The following is an 18970-nucleotide window of genomic DNA, read 5'->3' as shown; positions in this document are numbered from 1 at the left end:
GGGATGGACGGGTGGATGGGCCAATGGGAGGGAGGGGAGGTGGTGCCGGTAGGCGGCGCTGGCCAATGGGGAGGGACGAAGGGAGGGAGGGGGTGGGTGCTCCGCGCGGCCGGTGAGTGGGGTGCGGGCGCGTGCCGGCCGTTAACGGCCGGGAGGGGAAGGGGCGGGAGGGAGGCGCTGAGGTGGGAGGGGGACGGTGTCGGGGGCTGTGGAGAAATAGGAATAAAAATAAGTTTTTAGGCAGTTTGAGCCTCGCTTCTCTCGTGTCCTTGCACCCTGCCTCGCCTCCTGTCACAAGCTGGCCGCCCGCCCTCCCCTCTCCTCCCCGTGCGCGCAGTCCCGCGGCTCCTCCCCAAAATATATTTCTGTTTTATTTTTTCTTCAACTTTACCTCAGTCCCTGTCCGACCCGCTTCTTTAAACCTCGCTTATCCTTCCCCCTTGCGTTTCTGCTATCGGTTTTTAAGTCTTCGCCTGCTTTTCTACCTGCTTTTCTACCCTCATGAAGTTGCTTTGATGCAGAGGAGTTTCTTACTTTTTACTTACTTATCTTCTCACTGTTAGTTTTGGAGCACTACATCCCCTTTTTGGTATCCCCTTTTTGATACCTTGCTTACTTATTTTCATGCCTTGATACTTATTTTGATACTTTGATACTTATTTTGATACCTTGATTCACTCTTTTACCCTCTGTGACCTCAGGGCGTGTCTTTGCTTTTAATAAACATTTACTTTAACAGGCTGTCAATACAGTGTTTTTCTCCCTCCCCTTTTTTATTCCAGCTGTTCCTGACAGGTTATACTTCACAGAAATGTTGCACTTCACAGAATACACAGCAACATTGCCAGTTTTAAATCCACCTGCTTGCCCAGCTACACTTCTACGTCACATTTCTTTAGGTTAATCAGTTATTTTTTCCTCCCCCATCCTAGCCATTACTTCATATATTTTTTAATTTCAGCCCAATCTCCTTGTATAAGTTGGTATTTTGCCTCTTAAGCTTTTCTGCTTCCTTTATTTCCCATGTTTTCTGTAGCTTTGCTTACAGATTCCTCAGCCATCTCTGCTCCTCGCCTCCTGGACCTCCCTCCCTGTCACGTTTGGACTGTGGCAGTTTCCAGTTTGTGGCATCCAGCTCATTTGATTCTTACTTGGCACTCTGTTTCAGCAGATAGCGTAGTGAATAATTAAAAAGCAACTCATTTGTCGGGGAAATATTTCCCCAATCCGTGCTGATTAGTGACTGGACCGTGCCCTGTGTGAAGAAGGTCCAAAGTCCCTGTTAAAAAAAAATTCATTCTTCTTCACTTCAATTTAAGATGCCTTCACTAATTCAAATAACCTCACGTTTCTGGTATTCCCTGGCAGTATGATGGGAAATGCTTTCAGACTACTAATCATCATTTATGGCTTTTGAGTTATCTCTCTTAGCTCCTGCCCCTTATTTTTGTGCTGTTGGAAGAAGATATGACAGAATCTGGATGCTACGGATTTAAGCCATGCATTCGCCATCCTATTTGCAGTTTGTGCTTCTTTGATTGCATTAACCCAGCCTTGCAAATACCATTTTGATCGGGAGATCTGATATTCCTAATGTTGTTACCATTCATTTACCTCACCGCCATTCACCTCGCTGCAGTCTCTGCTCAAAACTAGCCCGGGGAAAATTTACTTGAATTCTTAGTAGCCATGTTCTGGGTAGTGGATTCTTCCTTTTACTCTTTTTGGTGATTTCACTCTGCTGGGACTAGCGATAGCTATTTCTTCTGCCCTAATCTTGCTTCACCAGACTTTTGGGAAAACAGTCTGATGACCTTTTGTGTGTCAATCCCTTGCTTTGTAGGTACGTGAGGAGAGAATCCAGAGCACGGGAATCCAGGCAAATTTCTCTCCCTCGTAGCTGCTTGCCTGGCGTCCTCTTTGGCAGGGTGCGTGTGCCACCAGCTTCACAAAGGAGCAGGAAAGAAATAATTGCCCTGTTCTCCTGGGGAAGCAGCAGCTCTGGCAGCCTCGGTCCCGTGCTGAATCCAAAGTAAGGCTGTTTCTACTTCACACGACGTTTGAAGCAGGGCACTGAGATTCATGGCCTGCCTGCTCATGTGCAAGATGGGACGGGAGGCTGCCAGGAGGGCTGCAAGCCTGGTAACCCAAAGATTTCTGCTTTGTGAGGGCTCCTTCCTTAATCAGCACCACCAGGGTTCCTACGATCGATTTTCTTGGTGAATTTGGATTATTAAAAAAAGGAAAAGGATGAGAATCTGGGTATCTGGAAAGATCTGCCAGAGGTTTTCTGGGTCAGCCAGGAGCAGAGTTCTTCTTACTGCAGGAACCAGCATCTGTTTTTGCGGCGCAGGCTTCAGACCATCCTCTTCGCTCGGAACTGGAAGGGCAGAAAGCAGAAAGGTCACTCCCGAGGCGCAGATCTTGGCTGTCGAGCAAGTCCAAAGCATTTCCAAGGCATCCCTGGGACTGGTTTCTTGCTGTCGAGTGCCAGAATCCCAGCGGCGATCAGGTTGCAGTTACTTGAAGGACTGTGACGAGGGCGGAAACTTTCGAGGTGGTGCTTCCCAAGGCATCGCCCCTGCCTGAATGCCCGGCTGTCGGGGAAAAATGAGAAAATAAGGAGAGATTTAGAGAGTGTGGCCGAGGGGAAGGCCAAAGGGAACTAAAATTTATTTATCATTAAACTGAAGCAGTAAAGATTGAGGTTAGGCATTAAAAATGATGATGTTTGGCTTCTGAACTGTCCTGAGAAATTGCACTGGGAGATTTGGTGTCTCTGAGGAGTGACTCAGGGAATAAGGCTCAACCCTGTTAGGTCTCCAAAAGTCCATTAGTTTAAAGCCTGTGTTCAACATTTCACTGTCTTCTCCTTTCCCTAAAGCTAATAAGGCAACACCATGCTTGTTTGGTTTTGTTTTGTTTTTTTTCTAATCTCATCTACTGTCTGAAACTAATAAACAGGAACATACCAGCATGGTTTAGAGGGCCAAAGAGACAGTGCATCCCGCAAATATTTTAGGAAAATTTGACCTTCTTCATCATACATTTAGCGAAAAGATTAAAAACCAGATTTGGAAAGAAACCCAGGGAACTGATCCCTGTTGATTGTTCTAAAAGTTGAGCACCTGATACTTTAACAGATGTAGTGTGTAAAATGATTTGCTCTGAATCCTCCCAGAGCCCCAAGAGGATGGGTAATTAACAAACCTGCTGGTCCTTTGCCCAATTCTGGTGCCACAAAATCACACGGATCGAGCCTGTAACAGCGTTTTCTTCCCAGCTCCTTGGGGCAAGGACACAATTTTGGTTTTTCATTAATGTGCCGCATGTGTTAGCCTGATGGTAAGCATTAAATATCCTTTTTTCCAGACTTTGGTTCAGCGTAGAGATGTCTTCCCCTGAAATCGCTTCCCTTTCGTGGGGTCAGATGAAGGTGAAGGGCTGCTCCACCACCTACAAGGACTGCAAAGTGTGGCCGGGAGGCAGTCGGACCTGGGACTGGCGAGAAACGGGGACGAACGTGAGTTTGCCTTTTGCTTCCCATCCTGCATTTTGAACAAGACTTGATTAATAATGCAGTTTTCATAAGAGGCTGGTAGCAACCTTTATTAAGGCTACATAAAAATTGTCTTGAATAGGATAGAAAAGAATTTATGGGAAGTCAAAAGAAATCCTCAGCAAGTGACCGTACATGTTTGGCAGAGAACAATGCAGGCAGCTTAGTTTATATTCCTTTCCCTGGTGTTCCTCCTACTTATTTCCGAGGAGTAGTATGCAGAGACAGCATCAGATGCAACAATTCCTCCACGAAAAGCTCACAGGCTGCCAACCACAGTGACCTGGCTTTGGAGCCACGTCCTAAAGGATTCCCTGCACAATTTTTATATCCCTTAAGCTTTATCTGTAATTGCTATCAGAATCCTATAATGCTACATGGAATAGTGTTGGTGTTTCAAATTCAGCAGCAGCATTATACCTATTATATTGGGAACCCAATTTGATCATTTGTCCCATAACAGGGCTTGTACTAAAATAGCTGACTAGAAAAATAATAATCCACATATTCCAAGCAAGAATTAAAGCTAAAAAGACCTACACACCGTGCCTTAGACCCTGCTGTATCCGTGCGGGCCCTCCAGGGTTGCTGCTGTGTTCATTTGGACACAACCAAGAGGCAGAACTTTGGGTTTGGAACTTCCTAGATCATCTCCTGGGGAGCAGAACTTTTTAAGCTCTCAGATTTCAGTCCATAAAGAGTGTACAGCGCAAAGCAAGAGGCTTTTTTTGCTTCTCAAGAGAAATCTGAGTTTTCACAGTGATGCTTTCTTGGTTTCTGTGCACACACGAGTGGAGAAGCAAAACACATGCGGCATGAAACGTTCCCCAATAGTTTCCAGATCACATTTTGATCTCATTCCTCCATTTCAAAGCGTTGTTTCGGGTTAGGATGTTGAGGAGGACGTGCCTTCCTTCTAAAGCTGCAGCCAGGGGATGTCTTCAGGTGACAGAGGAAAGCTTGAAGCCCATAAAAGTCCTCAGGGGAATCCTGCGGTTGACACAAGAAAGAGGAGGCTGTTCAATGAAAATCAGGGGAGAAAAGAAGAGTTGGGTTATTTAGAGAGGCAGGTTTTATGACATATTTTCTATGTAATCAGTAAACAAAAAATTACCTATTTAGGTTTTCCTGTATAGGATCCTTTTAAAGCTCTTGCTGGAGGTCAGACCCATCGCTCCTACTGCTATGGCAGCCAGAGGGGGAGTTGAGTGGTCATTAAAAACGAATAGCAGGCAACAAATACAGGGCTAAAATGAGCCTTTTAGAGACTGCATCCCCTCCTCTAGAAGGATTATAAAGGAATTTTATTCACTTAGCACTGGGAACAATAGGATTCACTCATCTTCTGTGTGTTTCCTCGTGGTAGCATGCGTGCTTTGAGCGTGTTTTACCTGGGGCTAGGGGGAGCTGCTCCCTCAGCCTGAGGAATGAAGCGGTGCCCCTCGTGCCCCGCACTCCAGTTGGAAACAAATCCCTTCCTTTCCTTCTCTACTTTCAGCCTGATGCCTGGCACGCCGTCCTTTCAGCGGGGAAAAACTGCACGACTGGCTCTGCGAGGGCCTGGAACCCAGCACTGCTCTCCCTCCCGACCTTAACCCTGGGGGATAAAAGGCAGCCTCCCTAATAACCTGCTAGCGGGGAAAAAAGGAGGCCTGAGGAGACCAGGGAACAACACGGGCAAGAAATTCTGCTGCCCGTCTTCCCTCCCACTGTCACCTCAGTGGAATTAGCTGCGATGATACAGTTATTCCTCCATGGTCCATACTTCCTCTGACGCTACTATTTTCCTACCAAGCAGGTGGGAGCCCCCTGATCAGCGCGTAACCGCGGCAAATCCTTTTGTTCCGCGGCATTAATGTCTCAGCAGTGCTTATCATATGACAGCAAACCTTCCCCCAGCTAACTAATTAACGTAATTGCAGGAAACCGTACCTGTTCTTTTTGTCTAAGCTTTGAGCCTACCTTAAAAACCCCCGAAGGAAAAGCATTACCTATTTTATCACAAACTTGCCATGTTTTATCACATACTTGCAATGGTTTTACAGTGGTTTGGCCTGAGAAAGCTCCGCAGGATGAAGCGAGCTGTGTGTTAGGTGGGGATTTTAACTGTAAATGTACCTCAGGGGAATGCAGCCCTAAAGGTAAACTCTCTGCTGCTGAAATTCTGGATCCCAACTAACCCTAATACTTTGGTGGGATCATTTAATCCACCTCCTAGAACCGGCACCTTAATATGGAAGGTTTCCTTCAGAGCTTTGGGAGCTCTCATGTTGGTTTCCACTGGAAAGCTCTCACCGTGTTCAGCAAGATGATGCTGAACAGGGCAGGGCTGGCAACAATCCTGACACCTTGTGGGAGGCTACAGGGCTGGCAACCTGGGCAGGAGAAAAAAAAAACAAAAAACAGGAGAGGACACAAGGATGTCAAAGAGAAAAGCTCACAACCTCATGGAACAAAGCTCACACATGAAATAACAGGAGCTGGCTGCTGAGCAAAAAAAAGGAGCAGGGAGAGAAGAAAAGTGTTAATGGGTTGAAAAAAATCATACAGAGAGCCATGGAAATGGGGCTGAGGGAGAAGTAGTGTAACATAATAATGGTTTATCTTCCTGTATTACACAATATTTGCAGATTTGTATGTTTAAAGGGTACCAGCAGTAAACGAGTGTACTTTAAAAACACCATCCATGTGCTATTAGGGCTCTTTTTTCTTTAAAAGGAGTTGGGTTTCAAATATTCCCTTCTCAAAATTAAGAATAGAGCAGAAATTGAAACCGTTACCTGAAATGACACTAACCAATATGTTTCAGTCCTCTTTGGTAAAGGATTTAATCATTTTAATTATTTGAGGAGCTCCCTTATGATTAAAGCGAGTAAACGTGAGCTCACTGCAATCTTTACTACAAAAAGGCTTTGCTGGAAAACAAGAAGCTAGGTATTGCAATTGATTTCACTTTTGATATTTACAAAAAGCCATTAGCCATAAATGTTTTAGGGATGTATGATGCATCATTCATTTTTAACTGGTTAATAAAGGCTGTCGATATTGCCATCGATTGATTAACCATCATCCTTCACCTGCCTATGAAATACCTGCTGAAATTATCACCGTGCAGGGGCTGTGATATGTTTTGGTGGGTACTTTACACCGCTAATCGAGGAACAGGCTCAGAACCCATAGCTGAAGCCCTCCCGGTTGATGTTGCCACTACTCTGACTATGATTTCCTTCCTCTCACCCTCAGCATTCTCCAGGAGTGCAGCCGGCTGACCTTGAAGAAGTTGTCAAGAAGGGCGTGCAAACCGTCGTGATCGGTCGTGGCATGAGCGAGGCTCTGCAGGTAGGTTTTCGTTCTGGGGTTGTTTTCCCTCCCCTTCTTTTTAGGGGAAAAAAAAATCCACAGTGATTTACCAAGAGGGGGAAAAAAAATTCAGGCTGCTGACTTAGCATGACTGAACTCCTGCCGGGAGTCACCCTCTTCCCGAAAGAAGCCTCGTGTGAGCTCCTCTGTGTTAGCATCAATGTCAAGCAGTCAAAAGGCTGACGTTCTGCTAGAGAAGCAATTTAAACAAGGAGGATTTTTTACAGTGTCATTACTCCCCCTCTCAGGCTAGGCTAGGAGACTCGGCTAATGAGGCCTTTTTGTTAGCAGCGCCGGCGGTGTCACTGCAGCAGGTAAACCAGCTACACAAAGCTCACAAGCGCCGAGCTTCGTGAGAAGCAATTCTTTTTGGAGAGCTGAACAACACCTTGCTTACACTAATTACCTTTAGCTCAACTTCCACTCCCTTTGGTAAGAAAAGGCTGCACTTTACACTGCATTAAGGAGGGAGGAGAGGTGTGTACGTACACGTAACTTTATCGAAGAGAAAAAAATGGTATCGAGCTTAGAATTATCTGAGCACTTTATCAGTTTGGCAACTATCAGTAACATAAGTGCATCTGCTAACAAATCTCATCAGTTTTTCTTCAAGCCCTGTGCTGGGAAGGGAAGTCTCTAATCCTTGCTTTTTCCTTTTTCCTTCGGAGGTTCCATCGTCTACCGTGGACTATCTAAAGAAAAACGGGATCGAGGTGGTGGTCTTGCAAACAGAGAAGGCTGTGGAAGAATACAACGCCCTGGCTGCTCGGGGTGTCAAGGTGGGGGGCGTCTTCCATTCGACGTGCTGAAACACCGCGGGCTCAGAGCCTGCCCCTGCCCTCGGCCAAGTCACAGGCAGGCCTCCCGGCTGCCTCAGGTTACAGCCAGCAGTGGGGATTGACATGCCACAGCATTAATGTGCGCTGGAAATCGAGTGCAAGGGCAGTTTATGAGCTTAGGATTTAAACAAACCGAGTGCTCACAAAGGTGGGTTGTTAATGAAATCGTTTAATTACAGAACCGTTTGCATACGTTCTGGAGATTGACCTAAACTTTAGAATATTGGCCGTATTCTGGTCACTTTTCACCTTTGGGTTAAATTAAGATATTAAATTGTGAATACTCTTCTTAGGAAATGGCCCAGGATTACATGATTAGCTACTGCAGCGTTGTCATAAAACATCTGATAAGTACAATCAAGCAGTGGTGAAGGATCACTTTATAAATAAGATAAAATAAATGAATAAAAATAAAAGAGGTGACCCCAGAACAACTCTGCCTCCTGCTGGTGACTTCACTCAGGGTATTGGTTGTGCAGATCTGAGATGAATCAAGACCGTAAAACTTCCTACTTTTAAATTTTACATAGAGCCTAGAAAAAGAAGCCCATGGGGAATAAATTTATAATCCTTAAACAATTTTCCCATTACCTGCATTGTGAGTACTGAGTTGTGAAATGTGTGTCTTGCAAATATTAAAGAAGTTGCTACCTGCTTAAAATGATCCAAAAACTCTGTCTCAGAGCTAGCTTGCAGCATAAACGATGAGTTTTTAGGAAATTGGTCTAAATTACTGTTAGCAAGGTGTTGCCAGAAAGCGTGGGGTGGAAGTTAGGGTTCTTACCAAGCATTGTGTTTCCTGTTTGCACATCACAACAACAAGAGCTGTTACAGTGAAAGGATTAAAAGTTCTTTTAGTTGCTCTTCCGCTGTTTCTTTTCTTTGGTGGGCTTCTCTTAACGTTACCAGTTACACGTTACCCATCGTAGGTTATGGTTTTCCACTAAGCTCGCTTAGTCTTCATCTGGGCAGATTAAGGCTGTGAACATTACCAAAAGTGCAATAAAACTCTGAGGCACCTGGAGCTGTCCAAGGAGCAGCAGAGAAGCTCAGACTGGTAACGAGAACTGGGTGATTTTCCAAAGACCCAAGAACAGCCAAATTTACAAAATACAGTGGCCTCTTTCTGTTTATTTGCTCTCCAAACCATTTAGAACCTTTTATCTGATCAAATACAACGTGGCATAAAAGCGAAGGAAAAGTGAGTACTTGTACGTTTTATCTTGCAATCTCCTAATTGAAGCAATATTTTTGTGGAGCTACGTTTGAGGTAAAATCTCACTCAAACCAGCAAAAACTCCTTTTCTTACTAACTTTCTAACTTACTAACTTTATAACTTTCATGGTACGAAGCAGAAGATGAACGACCAACCCAGAAGGCTGCAGTCATCCCAGGGGAACGCCAGCAGAACCATTTCCTACCACTCTGCAGGGAGTAAAAGATGTAATTTGTGTGATGTTAGCTAATAGCAGGGGGCTGCCTCCTGAGCAGTGATAGACTTGTGTTATTTCATGATCTTCTGTGCCTTGAAAAGGCCTTGATTAGGAAGAGGCTTTTACAAAAGGGACGATTCCAGTTGATTAAATACTGTTACGCTACTAGAAGTTAGGCAAACACCTTCTCTCTCACCTGCTGCTTTTGTTTGGTGGCTTGCTTTTTGTTTTCATACAGCACTGAAGTAAATTTTTGGATGAAGTCACATTCAACAGAACTCGTAGACCCAGAACCTGCATTTGAGCTAATTCAGTGGGTTCTTTCCACCAGCAGCCCTGTTTGGTTTTGTCCTTCCTGCAGGCAGGAGCAGCAGAGGCAGGGTGCCAGGTGACACAGAGGTGTGTGCGTTTGTGCCACAGCCTCTTAATTGTTCCTTTCATTTGGCTTCCTGACTGTTCCTTTTATTTGGCAGGATACAGGAGATTCCACTTCTCGGCAGGGAAGCAGGTTTCTGGCTTGAAACTTCTGTCTCTAAACTGCTAAATCTTGCTCCCAGCAGCACAAGAACTCGGTGTCGACAAGGAGATAACCTGCTGCAAGTCTCTTGCAGCTCTACCTCCTGTCACCGCTCGCAGCTCAGCTGCCCAAGTCGGCTGTGGCTGCTCCCAAAAAACTCCGCTCCGCTTGGGCTGCTCCAGCCACCGAACGCCCTTCGGTCCCCGGCTCTTATCTGCAAGGAGCAGCACGCCCGAGCTGGCAGCGAGGAGCAGCAGGCTGCAAAAAAGCTCTGATATGCACCTGAACGCCACGCGAGGAGCATTTAAGGGGCAGCAGGCAGTGTTTACGGCTCCTCTTCCTCAGAATAAACTGGCAGAGGTGAGTGAAGTAAGATAAAAACAGCGCTTCTATCTCTGGCTTTGTCAAAAGATCTGACAACTTGGGTAAGCAGCACAGGAATGCGGAGGAAATCCCTCTCCATGAGCTGGAACCCACGGTGATATCGTACAGTCCCCATTTAGACATGTGCCCTGTTCTTTCTTCTTTCAGAGGTCTTTCTTTGCTGGCAGTGACTGTACCTGCTTACTTTTAAAAGCACGTAAAAACAAAGCTGTGAAAGCCACACCGGGGCTGAGTTAGCATCTCGTAATCATCAACGTTGTTCTGAGTAAATCCGCGCGTTGTTTTAAGCGTCCTCGACTCGGTAATTGCAGCGTTCAGTTTCAAAGGCCTAAGAATTAGCCTAATTAATTTCAATGCTCTTAAGTGACCTGATTATGAATTTCCCATTAAAAGCATGCAAAACTAGGCTTGAATAAAATGTGTAATTAAATCTGAAAAGTTAAACAGGAAGTTTTCAAACCACCCTTACATGGTTGGTCAGCTTTTACCAGCTTCTTGACCCTCTGCCCTGATGTTTAACTACAAGACAAAACACAGAGGGCGGAGGTGAGGGGTTTGAACAGGGAAAACAAAGGTACACTTGAATCCTGAAAGGATTACAATATTAAGAAAACATCATCTGGCATTGAAATTTAAGATCGTAATGATCAGAACACTTCTCAGTTCATTTAAAATGATGAATCAGTCATCTGCTTGAAGAGATGAAACCTGTGAAGAAAAGGAGGACTTCAGATTTCTTCCGATTCAAAGCAGAAGCCAGAGAAAGAGAACTCTGGGATGGTATCGAGAAGAGAAGCCAACTACAGGAAGCTCTTATTAGGGGGTTGGAAACATTCAAGTGGTTTTAAATTTTCAAGTGATTTCAGTCACCTGAAGTTACAGATGTGGAACTTCTCCAAAGCCTTTCAGTGCTTGATTCTCGGTGGCAATGAACTTTGAACTTCTGAGTGTGAACTTTGCTCGTCTGTTAAATGAGAGGAGTTCAAGCACAGCACCTGGGAGGAAGATACCAGAAATAGGCCCAGTGCTCACGAGAAAGATGCCAAGATTTTGATATCCCCAATGAAAAAACGTCCAGAATGGAGGAATTGACTGATCATGCGTGGCCTGGGAGCACATGATAAACCGTAACTCCCTGATAACCACTGAGCAGGAGGAAAGGATGAATTTCTGCTGGCCAGCTGGTGAACACAGCACCCCAAGGGTTTATCTGCAGCCCCAGCTGAGCAGTTTTATGGTTAGGAGTCTTCAGACCACAACATATCAGTCCTAAACAAAATAATTAAGAAATATCTTGAAAGCCTCACAGTAATCTCTTATTAGGCCACACCATGCAGGTTCACTCTTGTAAGAAAGAGAAACAAATGAGAATGGGTTTTCCAATTTTATTGTAGGAAAGCACGTAAGGGGTTTTGATCTCTGTACAAGTGGAAAATTTCTTCACTGCTTCGTTTAGGCACTAAGCCTTTCCCACCACTACCACCCCCTTTAAAAAAAAAAAAAAAAAAAAAAAAAAAAAACCTGATTTGTGAACACAGGTAGCATTTGGCTGCTGCACTACAAAGTTTCATGTATTAAGTGCTCCTAGAAAATCCCACCAAAGATTGCCACAAATTACTCAAATCGGAATACCAAATTTAGGTTTGAGGCCCTCTGTGAACAGAGGGTGACAAAAAACAGGGCTGCAGATTACAGGACCGAACGTTTGGGTCTCTGACCACAAGTCCTGTTGGTAAGGGGCTCCCTGGCCCTGGCACTCAGCACAGCTGCTTCAGGAGCGTGTTCAGCTCCTGCAACGCCTCAGGCAGGCTTTAACTGCCAGAAGTGCTGCTGAATTAAAAAACTAAACAGCTTTTCCCATCGCAGCACCAGTTCAGGCCAAGACCAGGACTCAGAAACAGATTCTGTATGACTTAGTGGTAAGGGATTCCATCTTTTTTTCAACCCCTGCTATTTAATCGCAGCGTTTCTAAAGGCATACAAGTGTGCAACAGGAGAGTGGGTTAAAATTCAGAGAGACAGACGGATATCCAACTCCTTTCATGTAAACCAAAAAGGTAACACCCTGCTGTGTTGCTATCACTCTAAGGCCCTTCCCACACAAGGACAATAACACTTCAGATTTTTTTTTTTTGGTTAAGGATTTAGGTACCAATGCGAAAATACAAGTTTCAGACAAAAAAAAAAATATATCAAACCTCATTAGTTTCATCTCAGAGTATTGTTAAAATAAAAAAAAAAGCAGAGATTTACATGCCTGAGCATTTACACAGTAAATAGCTTCAGCAGAAAATCTAAAGGCCTTGAGGAGTTCTGGCCCAGCGCAGTTATTACTGGAATGCTGACTGAGAATTGCCTCGATTTTGTTGATTCAATACAGAAATAACATTTCCTCGAAACTCCTCAGCTACCTGAATAACTCCTGCATCAGTCTATCTGCTTCTTACAGTGACCAACGTTCTTCAGCAGCTTTAGTTTGGCTGACACGTTTTGTAGAAGCGTAACACTGTTCTGGTTTGGTGCCTTGGAACGCAGCACATGGGTTTCATTTTCAACCCAACAACCCCCTAAATGTATTTCTCTTAGTGGCAGGTTTCACCGCCTGGCAGGTTTGGGCATGATATAAACTTTGACGGGTTTGCTGAAGGGTATGGTCCCCTCGATGCCGTTTTCAGGCTGCGGGAGAGCCTCCATGCTCTCGTTCCAGGTCGATTTGGGAACCTTAGCAGTCGCCTTGCTCCGGTTGGAATTGTAGGCCAGCAGCAACCGCACTTCAATCTGACATGGCTCTGAGGAGAAAAAAAAACAGAACAAGCCAAACATGAATCCCTCACGGAGTGAACAAGCAACTCTGCACGAAATTTTATCTTACATATTCTAATTCTAGGGTGAGAGATCAGAATCCAAGCTGGTGTTTGGAAACACAACCTTGTCATCGCAGGCAGCACAGAATTAAGCGCTGCTTTACTCCCTTCTGCCTCTTTGTCGTAGCTTAAAAAGAAAATCCTATGAGTAAATTCAAAATAAACTTCAAATAGAACTGTTAGAAGTTACTCCAACCCAATAATGATAAATTCATTAAAAAGCAGAGAACTAGCAGGCCTTCCTCTCTGTATTTACGGCAGGATCTAGTAAAATCCAGATGATGTCTGGGAAGACCCACAGCACAGGAGATTACTTGAAGATTCCCTTCAGCTGGAGGTCCTGCAAGCCAGCTTTTTGCCCTGTTTTTCAATCTCAGCAGTTAGACAAATATTCCCGATACTGCCCACAAGGTGATCTCACTTTGTTCTCCTCCCAGCGGTCATAATGAAAGCAGGCTTTTAGCCCACACAGAACAACCGAGCAGCAGAGCATGCTGGGCTAAATGTCAAAATTTTTCCCTTCTAGGCTGAAAAACACGATCCTTTTAGGTTTTTCTTACAGAGCACATTATCGAGACCTACAGGCAACTATGTAATTTAGAGATGAGAGGCCCAGCACTGCAGTGGCACTCTGAGACCTCATCGGCACCAGATGGAGCACAAAAAATAACCTTTTTTCCACGGTTATACCACAGTTCAGCTAACACCACCCTAAGATTCATCGTTTTGCCACAGCTCCTCTTCAATTTGTAGCTTCACAGCCACTGCTATTGCTTCTCATCTCCAGGACTTAAACCCCTTTTTTTATTTGGGCATCCTCCTTCCTGAGCGCACGCTTTTTACTGGCCTAAGTGAATTTATTTTTCATAAATTAAGGCAATTTTATTTTGTCTATTGCTTTGAATTCTGGTCCTGTTCTCTCAACCCGTCCCAGCTTGACGTCCACTCCACATTTTTATATGCCTAAGTGCCGATGTCAAAGTTATTAACTAAAATACTGGCTAGGGGAGACACCAGAGCAGAATCCCCTGGGATTAAAATGCTTTTCCTGCGTACACTGCAGAAGCAAAAATAAGGACCCAATTCAGCTCCCTCTGGTACAGGATCAACCTTTACATCCAGATGCTTCCAGCTGCAGGAACAATACCATGTTTTGATTTGGAGAAGCAAAAAAAAGATAAGCAGAATGAACAAATAGACTGTGGAGGTGCTATATAAAATGGAGTAAGTAGAACAGTAAAAAGAAAAAAAATCCCTTCATTAACAACATAGATCACCAAATCCTATTAACAGAAATAAACTGCTCAGAGAAAAAGCCCACATTTGAATAAATGTGGGGAGTTTAAAAGGAAACAGGAGAAAGGGAGCTGCCAAAAACTCTTTGCTTTTGTTGCTTGAAGCCCACAAGCCAATTACTTTCACAGGGAAGCACAAACGCCAACTGTGACTGAATATGAACAGCAACACAACCACGTGAACTTGTACTGGTAGCGTTACCTGTCCATGCTGTATGCGAGAGGTAAACCTGAGTTATCAGCCTGTGCCTTCCAGGACCAGGATTTCGAAAGTCAGCGGGTTTGGGATGGATTAACTGCGCTTGTCCATCCGGATACAACACCTATAGGGAAAAAAAAAGGCAAAAAAACAAACTGAATGACAACTAGATTTGTACAAGATGCACTCGTTTGGTGCTTTCAAATTCACAAGTCACTGACACTGTTAATAAAACAAACAATTATTTGCAATTTAGAGGTATTGGCATCCTTATGCAAACCACCCCTAAGGCACAATCTTGTTGGCATTTGTGTCAAGCGACTGCTTACCTGAACTTTAACGGTTCCCTGGGGATCCTGCACGTGCTCCAGAGTCGCGTCGATGTCCAGTGCCACGACCAACCCCGAGGTAAACCTCAGAGGGTTATCGGATTCACCCGTCGGCTCAATGATATTCGCACTCGCTCTGTGGAGCTGCAAGAGGCCAAACGGTTGCCAAAAATAAGGGAGGAAAAAAAAAAAAAAAAAAAGGGAAGAGATAATCATTACTGTTCTTAACAGAGAAATTGTGCGTGAACTTTGGATCATTTCAGATACTGCCAGGAATTATTAAATCTTCCTGACTTTTAGCAACAGTCTTAGGGACGCTAGGTAAGGAGAAAAAGGTGATGAAATCACACCTATAATACGAAATAACACTCCAATAATAAAGGAGTTGGACTAAATGCTCTTTGTGGCTCCCTTCCAACTTGGAACATGCTGCGAGTCCATGATAAAATCTTCATGGGCTATTAGGAACTATTTGGAAGCTGAAGACAGCCTGCAAGGCTATTGGCATTTTAATTCTCTGCATTAAACTGACCCGCTCTGGAAGAGGAAGGTGGAGGAAGGTACTCTGTCGCAGCGTTGTTTGAAGAATCTTGACCACTTCCGAAGGTTTGGATGTCACAAGTCTGGGCATCAAGTCCAGCAATTTATCTACAAAACTGCCTTGCATACGCGGGAGCTCAGAGATGAAACACCTGTATTAACATTGATTAAAAAAAGCTTATTTCAACATTTAGTGGTGTTGTTATCTTCAGACAAGCTGGTTAATCTTTATATTTAGTTACAGTGACAGAATGAGACACTGAGATTCCATTTCTGATGCATAACTCATACTTAAAATAATTTTGGCTAGCTCTGTTGGGACCATACCTTGTGTTCAAGTTGACAACACCAATAACACAGAACTCATTTCTTAAGTCCTGCATCAACATAGAGCCTAGCAGGCAAAGGAATCTGGATTTGAATCTGGATTTGCACAGGAGGAGGTAGAAATGTTGAAGTGAAGTCAACAGCACAGTCATGAGAACCAGCTGCTGTAAGGATGCGTCTACACAAAACTGCACGTGCCGCTCTCATGCTGTTTTGACAGTAAGAGTGCTAATTAAATGAAATTACAGGCAATTCCAGCACTCTGCATTCAATCTCAATGTCTCAAGGAAGAAATCCAGTTAGATGGAAGTGCCACTCCTCTTACAGTTGCTTTGTAAACTCTGGAGGTTGGTACATCTCGGGGAAGAGGTGCACGTGCCTCGTTATGTTGTGCTCTTTCATGTGGCTCACTAAATTGCTGACTCATTAGAGGATCTAACATAGCCACGCACCCAACACATGAATTCTCTGACCTTCTGCTGCAGGAAAGTTTCCAAAATGGCTTTGGTCTACCAATAAGAATATTAATTGTTATATTTGTGTAGTAAAATTTTAACAATTGAGCTAGAATCAGTAGGAAAAAAATAAGCTAGTTTAGAGGTCAAGAACAGAAGAGAATTCATTCCATAACAAGAGCTGCTCACAAGAGGAGAATTCGGTATTTCTTGTTCTTTATATAGAAGCAAAATTGGTCTAGCACCATACATCCCCACAAAACACTTTGTTAAACTGACTCCCTGGGGGCTTATTTGTTACTGTCAGCAACATTCCTGCCACATTTAGCAGGATTATTTTGTAAGCTCAGTAAATGCTTTGTGCAATTTGGTGAAAATATAGAATAAAAGGCGCTGTTTCTGTAGGTGATCAGCCTCTTGATCAACGGGCTCTCCTCCCTGCTTGTCAAGTCCAGCGTTGGGCTGTGTTTCCACCTAGGGTTAAGCCTGGACAGGAATTCTGGGCTTGTTCAAAAATCAGCTTCGGGTCCTACAGCCCTGGAAGTGAGATTTTCTTCAAGATCCTGGTGATGCTTGAGAGGAGTTCAAAGTCCCTAAACGGAAGCCTCTGTCACGAGCTCATGGTTGGCAAGGACGGAGAAAAATCACCCTCTCCTAGGAATATGTGCTCTCTCCTGTGACTATCACTGCCCAGACAGCAAATTTCACCTACTCTGTCGTGTGATGCTGCTCAAATCTGGCAGGCTGAGGCTGCACGACCTAGACACGGGGATTTTACATGTAGAGGCGTTTTCTAGGCGACCTTACAGCTGACAAGATCTGTTAAAACTCAGTTTCTCTTTTGTGGAATTCCTCACGGCCTGTAGGTGTTGCATTCCTAAGACAAAGGGATTCAGTTTTGCTGATCCCAAGATCTAGCATAAGGAAAAGACAGGAAGGAAGGGAAGAGTCCCGTGCAGTGCCTACCAAATAAGCTAATCGTGATGGAATAGGTCCAACTCCCTTCTGTCACACCCAACCATCAAACATGTGAACAATAGGTAGAATGGAATTTAATCAAGAACTAGAGGTGGAATCTGCTCAGTCACCTCTGGATACCTGTCTCTGGTGTAGCTAATTCCCTTCTGACTCCAAGGAAAAACCTCTGCATCGCTAATCTGACCCATTTTAGAGCTCCAAATGAGGGTAAGATGGAATAAGAACCTCTCTTTCTAGTGCAAAAACAGCATAAGCAGTGGCCCACAGTGTAAATGTAAGATGATCCCCACATTGAGTATGTAGATTGCCCGCTTCTTAACTTCAAAGTTGGAAATTTGGCAAGAGGAAAAGAGAAATTCCCCTTTTGTCACACTCCTGATTTGATGTTTAGAATGGAGTTTCCTTCGTGCTTTATCGTTATCTCATGAGAGCAGGCCCTAACGTAGGAGAGCAACAGGGGAAGGGAGATGCAAAGAGATGAAAAATGAATGGGATATTCCCCAATGATAATGAGCTTTAATGGGCCCAGGTAATTTGATGGCAATCATCAAGTAAATGCAGAAGCTGTGAAGTGAATGAGGGATCACAAAGCACCTCCAAATACTTTGCAAAGATGTGAAAAATGCTCCAAGTACAGAAAAACCCCACACTAACTCCAGAGAGATCTGAACGGGCCTTCAGTATAGAACTGCTTGTCCTAGCACACTGCTGAAGAGGTGGGATTTTGTGACAGCCTCTTTCAGAGCCTGACCCGTAGGTTCAGCGAGCAAAAGGGAAAACAAATATCCTATATTTAGGGCAGAATTCCCCCATTATATGGCTATGAATTTATTTCATTTTATTTCGGTTTTACATACTTAGGAAAGCCAAGTTTGGCACATTCTAGACCAAGTTACATAAAGAAGAATTGTCACCAGCCTTCAGAACATTTCACATCAACTTCAGTTTTAAAATACAAAGCAAAAAAGCAATGGAATTTCTCACCTCTGAAAGGAATCTACTTCCTGTAGGAACTTCTCACACATCCCAAAAAGGGGTTCCACTCTGTAATGAAGATAACATTCCTCACTTTATTTCTGAATAAAGAAAACTGGCTCTGTAGTCATAAGCACTGAGGTGTTTTGAAATCCAGTTCAAGCTCCTTAAAACTGTAAGATCTTAAAGACAATTCCAGAAATGCATTCTCCCCAGGAGAAAAAAAAAAATCAGCTGCCATTTTCCTGCCTCCATCCACAGCCCCCTCCACAAGAAATCCCTTGTCACAAGAAATCCCTTGTGTTTGCAGAAGGCACTAAGTTCCCAAAGCCATGGCTAGAAAATATTAACTTTCCACCTATAAAAGAGGGTAAGAGGCAAATATATCACAGACCTCTATGGCAACACAGCAAATTGATAGCAACAGATTCAAAGCAAAAGTAAGGAAAAAAAAGGATTTCATAGAATCATAGAATCATAGAATATCCTGAGTTGGAAGGGACCCTTAAGGATCATCAAGTCCAACTCTCGACACCGCACAGGTCTACCCAAAAGTTCAGACCATGTGCCTAAGTTCACAGTCCAATCTCTTCTTAAATTCAGACAGGCTCGGTGCAGTGACCACTTCCCTGGGGAGCCTGTTCCAGTGTGCAACCACCCTCTCTGTGAAGAACCCCCTCCTGACGTCCAGCCTAAATTTCCCCTGCCTCAGCTTAACCCCGTTCCCGCGGGTCCTGTCACTAGTGTTAATGGAGAAAAGGTCTCCTGCCTCTTGACAACCCCTTACGAGGAAGTTGTAGACTGCGATGAGGTCTCCCCTCAGCCTCCTCTTCTCCAGGCTGAACAGGCCCAGTGACCTCAGCCGTTCCTCGTACGTCTTCCCCTCAAGGCCTTTCACCATCTTCGTAGCCCTCC

The 18970-nt window shown here is 44.2% G+C and overlaps 2 protein-coding genes across 7 annotated transcripts in view; one reads left to right on the top strand and one right to left on the bottom strand.

Moving 5' to 3' along the window:
• The first annotated feature begins 93 nt into the window (after positions 1 to 93).
• On the top strand, positions 94 to 8621 carry AAMDC (adipogenesis associated Mth938 domain containing). 5 transcript variants are annotated; one of them, XM_032194064.1, is made up of 5 exons: positions 94 to 112; positions 1844 to 1928; positions 3373 to 3523; positions 6803 to 6898; positions 7588 to 8621. In XM_032194064.1, exons 3-5 carry the CDS (start codon positions 3392 to 3394, stop codon positions 7726 to 7728), a joined length of 369 nt encoding a protein of 122 aa, XP_032049955.1. In that variant the 5' UTR covers positions 94 to 112; positions 1844 to 1928; positions 3373 to 3391; the 3' UTR covers positions 7729 to 8621. The 5 variants fall into 5 exon arrangements, with proteins under 5 accessions (XP_032049955.1, XP_032049946.1, XP_032049983.1 ...); XM_032194055.1 differs by lacking the exon at positions 1844 to 1928 and having other exon boundaries at positions 97 to 112; XM_032194092.1 differs by lacking the exons at positions 94 to 112; positions 1844 to 1928 and adding an exon at positions 777 to 899.
• Positions 8622 to 11464: 2843 nt separating this feature from the next.
• The window catches only part of INTS4 (integrator complex subunit 4), a 31486-nt gene continuing 23980 nt past the window's right edge, over positions 11465 to 18970 (bottom strand). For both annotated transcript variants that reach the window (XM_032207482.1, XM_032207483.1), the window contains exons 19-23: positions 18065 to 18124; positions 15313 to 15472; positions 14781 to 14924; positions 14455 to 14575; positions 11465 to 12882 (exon numbers count right to left, since the gene is read on the bottom strand). In XM_032207482.1, the coding sequence (XP_032063373.1) occupies positions 12689 to 12882; positions 14455 to 14575; positions 14781 to 14924; positions 15313 to 15472; positions 18065 to 18124 (679 nt within the window). In that variant the 3' untranslated portion in view covers positions 11465 to 12688. The remainder of the gene's footprint in view (positions 12883 to 14454; positions 14576 to 14780; positions 14925 to 15312; positions 15473 to 18064; positions 18125 to 18970) is intronic.

This window comes from Aythya fuligula, chromosome 1, assembly GCF_009819795.1.
Source record: "Aythya fuligula isolate bAytFul2 chromosome 1, bAytFul2.pri, whole genome shotgun sequence".
Lineage (NCBI taxonomy): Eukaryota > Metazoa > Chordata > Aves > Anseriformes > Anatidae > Aythya > Aythya fuligula.
Note: the sequence above shows the minus strand (reverse complement) of the source record. Positions and strands in the feature narration are given on the sequence as shown.